General features: G+C 37.9%; 1 protein-coding gene across 1 annotated transcript in view; it reads right to left on the bottom strand.

The window, feature by feature from the left end:
- The window catches only part of CCDC112 (coiled-coil domain containing 112), a gene marked incomplete at its 5' end in the record, with an annotated part of 9,811 nt that overhangs the window by 2,320 nt on the left and 2,005 nt on the right, over nucleotides 1-5,486 (bottom strand). Inside the window, 4 exons of the mRNA XM_010295403.1 lie at nucleotides 519-906; nucleotides 1,503-1,578; nucleotides 2,923-3,012; nucleotides 5,470-5,486. The exon at nucleotides 5,470-5,486 is cut by the window's right edge and continues 132 nt beyond it. Of these exons, the coding sequence (XP_010293705.1) occupies nucleotides 519-906; nucleotides 1,503-1,578; nucleotides 2,923-3,012; nucleotides 5,470-5,486 (571 nt within the window). The remainder of the gene's footprint in view (nucleotides 1-518; nucleotides 907-1,502; nucleotides 1,579-2,922; nucleotides 3,013-5,469) is intronic.

The following is a 5,486-nucleotide window of genomic DNA, read 5'->3' as shown; positions in this document are numbered from 1 at the left end:
ATTCCTGCTAAAATTATTTTAAGTTATAGCATTCAATTAACTTTGTGTAGTTATGAATCTTGGTGTAATATACTTTTTTTAATGTAAACATATTTCAGGTCTTAATTTTTTTCTTCAAATTAACATTCCACCTACTATCTTATAATTCCATTTTTATGGAATGGGACATTCTTAGGGACAGATATAATATGAACTGCAAGTTCAGGTAGGATCACTTACTGGTCTGGGATTGGCATCTAACTTGCTGGACCACTGCCATCAAAAGCATTGATAATACCCTTTGGCAATACACAACCCTCTTCGATGTGTTGTTAGGTCTACACTTATCGGTCATTCTTTAAGACAAATACTTTTGGCAAGTTGAGGACGGCAAAGGCTTCAGTTACATACCATCAGCTATAACAGAAATCCACCTAGCAATACCACCAGAGAGGCAAATACAAAAATAAGAAATGCGTGCATTTTAAAAGTAAGTACTTGTTCTTAAAGGTATGAAAGCCCTAGAGGGGTTATTTTACCTCTTTCTTTCTTTTGTGTAAAATTAGAAATTCTTGATACCATTTATGATGCTGTTCAATGTCTTCTTTTGTTCTTCCACAGAGATACTCAACAGCTTCATCAATGTAAGACAGCCTTCCTTTGTGTTTTGTCCATACTTTCAGAAAATTTTGATGATCATAATCATCCCAGCCTCCTTGTGGCCCTCCTGTTCGCTGAAGAAATCTTTCAAACTCTACTACTTCTTCAGGTAGATGATTTTCCAATGTTTTATCAGAGACCCTGGCTGATGGTAATTGCAAAACTTTTTTGGTTGTTGAGCTGCCTAATGCCCACAGTTCCACTTTTCTCTCGAAGACACTAAGCTCATTAATGGCAGTTTTTTCCTCCTTCAAAAGCTGTTCATAACTGAAAAGAGAACAAACACTGAAATGTAAAAAAATAATATCCAGTATTCATTGTTCATTGACTGCAAATGAATTTTGTAATTGTTCAATGCCATACAAAAGCTATTCTTCAATGATTAAGAACTGAAATGGTAATACAGATGACAGCATAGTTGTAATGATCCCATAATAAAGCACAACACAATCAGAATTAAGTTACCCTTTTAGTGAAAGCACACATTGTGGCACTCAAACAACTAACTCAATCCCCTCCTGACACCAGTAAAGGGAAAGGGGAAAAAAACCCCACCACTCACTTAAAAACCAAAACAGCAGCAACAACAAAAAACCCACAATCTCTTCTGCAGCCTTTCTCTGAAAAGCCTTTTCATAGGCAAAACATTGTTACATTGGACCACTCCGATAGCTGTATAAACAGCCTCTCTAAAAGGCTGTTTATGGAGATTCTAATGTTGATAGCTTGAGTTTTGATTTACATACCACAGGAATCACTAGTAAACAAGTAAATCAAAAGAATAGTATACTTGATTAATGCAAAGTTTTCCTTGTGTTTTTTGAAAGCACTTTTTCTTGTAGCTGAAGCATCTATAAACATACATTTGCCTCTGTTCCTCTTTAAAAGCATTAATTGCATTTTCAACTTCTTCCATCATTTCCTTGAGCTTGTCAACAACTAAAAAGGAAAAGAAGCAAAGAGCATATCACTTCAGAAGTCTACAGTATTTACCAGTAATGCAGCACTATCCAGAAATGTAGGCACTTGCAGAGGCTTCTGGGACACTTTTATTTCAGTGTACAAAAAATCATGCATTTCCATCTCAAACAGCCTTAAAAGACAGACTGTCATTTATTCAAAAGGTGTGATTTCACACTGATTTAGCTAACTGGATATGCAAATCACAGCATAAATGTTTATTTCCATCAAACAAATCTCATTCTGAGTAACCTTCAACTGATTCATAGAATGAGACAGCCTTATCCTAAAGAGTTTCCACTTTTGTTTTTTGTAACAATGCAGCTAGTGACTTAAGAAGTACACTCAAATCTTTGGTTTACACCAGATTGTATCAATCCTTTTTAACTTACAGGTCAGTACTTCTATAAAGATGACAAAGAAATATCAAAGTAGCACTTTATCCTGTACTGTCAGCATGCTGTAGTCCTGATATGGAGAAAGATGGTAAGACAGCTGTCTAGAGAAGATCTACTTTGCAATGGTAGAAAAAAGTATTAGAATCTGTTTGACACCAGCACAACATCGCTGTGGACACATATTGAACACATAGTTTAACTAACCTGGCTTTAAAAAATAATAAACTAAATTGGTACAGTTATATCATCTAAAACTCTTAGTTCAGCTTTCATGCCTTGTTCTTGGTATCTTTGCTGACAGCTTAAGAGAATAATGCATCTTTTATAGAACAGACACTGAATAAATTAAATGAGATGCATTTTATCTAGCATCAGAAAGCCCTCAGCTAGTAAGAAGGCTTCAACGTGAGCTCCACATGATGTAGTAGAGTATCACAGGAGAATGGTTCTTTCAGTGCCCGTTTCACAAAAAGTTCAAACATCCAAACTGAACAAGTTGTTTCAGCATTTTCTACAGAATATTCCAACTTACACTTCAAGTCATGTGGATGGCTAGAAATGAGTTCCCTGTAGAACCTACTCTGTGACCTTTTATCAGATGAAATGGAGCTATATCTAAACAGCACTAGAATACTAACCCTATTTTACATAAGGCAAAGAATTACATATAAAAATACCTGGCTTTCAACAGTCTGAAGAAACAAACTCACACTACTTCTAAGAGAGTAAGTTTTTCTGTTTCCACACAGAACTGCATGATCTTTCACCATTTCATACATTTCTGCATTCTTCCCTTCCCAGATTCCTGGAAAAGCAGACAGACTGGAGGAGAAGTATCCCAAGTCTGCAGGAGAATAACAAGCCCAACTATGCAAGAAACCTGTCTACAGAGGAAAATGTTTTTAAATGTGTCATCATGACTTACATTCTGGTGTAGGCTTCACATCTTTTAATTGTTGCTGAAGTCTCTTCACATTATTTTGTATTTTTGATAGCCGCTGGACGATTTTAGCTTCTGTTAAACAAAATGAGGTGCTGATAGTTCTAACAATTTCTTTGCGCATTAAATTCAATACAAGAACAATGAAGTATCCAAAATAAACTGGGGACATCTAAGCAGGACACAAATTCTCTTTGATTGAAACTTCCATAATACTAAGCATTTTAACATGACTGTAACTGCATGTAGCTGACTGCACGGGCCATATATCTCCCCAGACAGTGTCAACAGATTTTAAAATCAGTAGCTCCTATTTCTAAAGGGTCAATGGGATAGTCATATCTAGATTAAATCATGTCTGTTTGGGTTTTTTTTCCCGAAATCTTGTATCAGGTATCACAGAATCACAGAAACACTAGGTTGGAAAGGACCTTCAAGCTCATCAAGTCCAACCATTAATCCAGCACCACCATGTCCCCTAGACCATGTCCTGAAGCGCCACATCCACACGTTTCTTGAACACTTCCAGAGATGGCGACTCCACCACATCCCTGGGCAGCCTGTTCCAATGCCTGACCACCCTCTCAGTGAAGAAATTTTTCCTAATATCCAATCTAAACCTCCCCTGGCGCAACTTGAGGCCATGTCCTCTTGTCCTATCACTAGTTACTTGGGAGAAGAGGCCAACACCCTCGTCGCCACAACCCCCTTTCAGGCAGTTGTAGGGAGCGATAAGGTCTCCCCTCAGCCTCCTCTTCTCCAGACTAAACAACCCCAGTTCCCTCAGCCGCTCCTCATAAGACTTGTGCTCCAGACCCCTCACCAGCTTCGTTGCCCTTCTCTGGACACGCTCCAGCACCTCAATGTCCTTCTTGTAGTGAGGGGCCCAAAACTGAACACAGTATTCAAGGTGCGGCCTCACCAGTGCCGAGTACAGGGGCACAATCACTTCCCTACTCCTGCTGGCCACACTATTCCTGATACAGGCCAGGACGCTGTTGGCCTTCTTGGCCACCTGGGCACACTGCCGGCTCATGTTCAGCCGGCTGTCAACCAGCACCCCCAGGTCCTTTTCCACCGGGTAGCCAGAGTTTGGACAGTATTGCCTATGCAGATGATACCTCATCTGGAATTTTGAGGGATACTCTGACCTAGGCCTCAAAACACTCAGCAAAGAAGAGAATACAAACCTGGAAAGTGTATGTGAATGTACTACTTCAATGATATTTATTTATTTATTTGCTGTATTAACTAAAGCAGAATCAACGTTTTCATGTACTCCAAGTATGCATGCACTTACTTGCTTTGTTACCACTTGGCTTCTCATGAGTCCATAAATACAATACTGATGAGTATGAAGTACTGGATACATCTTAGGTACAAAGGAACTGTATTTTCTATCCTAAAATACTTGGTTTAAGGAAGGGTTAACAGTGTCCAAGACCTAAATGTAACAAAATGTGGCTAAGACATGACCCTACTAGTTCCCACTGAGACCACAGAAAGTGGAAAAGCACACAGATCATGCTGAAAGACCTGAACATCGTAAATGGGAAGTTTGAGGGTTGTAGTATACACCCTAAAAGATCATACTCTAACACTCCTTCACATCTCACATGTACTGCCTTACAGTTCTCATCTTCATCCTCTTTATTCTCTCACAACAGTATCTCCATTCATACTTCCATGCTTCCTTCTTACCCCTGGAAAATTTTCTGAACTTTTCAGCTTAGTTATTCCTTGGAAATATTTACATTTCTTACAGACTGCAAGATGTAAAGGATATGGTAAGTTTCCTTAATTAAAAGGCTCACATTAAAACACATACAAATTTGTAAAATAAGTGTATTTTTAGTTGTCTGTACATGTCCTTTCCCTTCTTCAACTTACTTTGTTTTGATCTTCTATATCAGAAGGCATAGCATAATTTATTTGATTACTTTTGAAAGAATCTAGGCACTGTGACCAGGGAATCACTTTTTTCCTGAAGCATTTAATTAGTCTGTCAGTGGAACAGATATTGTAGGACAGACTGTGTACCATCTCACAGCACTATTTAAACTATGAATATTCATCATCCACAAATTTGAAAGATGGAAAACACAGAACTGTTCAAAAGTATATTTAAAAGCAGCAAATCAGTGTGTGAAAACTTATGTTGTGGTAAGTATACATTTATTGTACCTTAGCTAGACTACATTAGATTTTGCAACACACACAGAAAAATGGATTCCAAGTTTCTAAAACAGTAACTTCCCACTGAACGTGTTGTGGGTGGCACCTGCTACATTCAAGATTAAAAGAAAACAGTTAATAACACAGAAGGCCCAAAGTGTTCATACTTCTAAATTTTTCATATGAATTGTGGAAGTTTTCTTTATAAGCTGTATATGTGGTGAAATACCACACTTTTATTAGCATCTACCTTCCACCTGAACTAATCTCTCTGTACTACTGATTATTAAGCCATTTAAACAACAGCAGAGTAAAAAACAAAAGGCAAACAAAAAACCCAAATAAAATCCCACTTACTTTCGGTTTTCCTGCTG

Source organism: Phaethon lepturus, unplaced genomic scaffold, assembly GCF_000687285.1.
Source record: "Phaethon lepturus isolate BGI_N335 unplaced genomic scaffold, ASM68728v1 scaffold56970, whole genome shotgun sequence".
Lineage (NCBI taxonomy): Eukaryota > Metazoa > Chordata > Aves > Phaethontiformes > Phaethontidae > Phaethon > Phaethon lepturus.
This window is presented reverse-complemented; position numbering and strand designations above follow the sequence as displayed.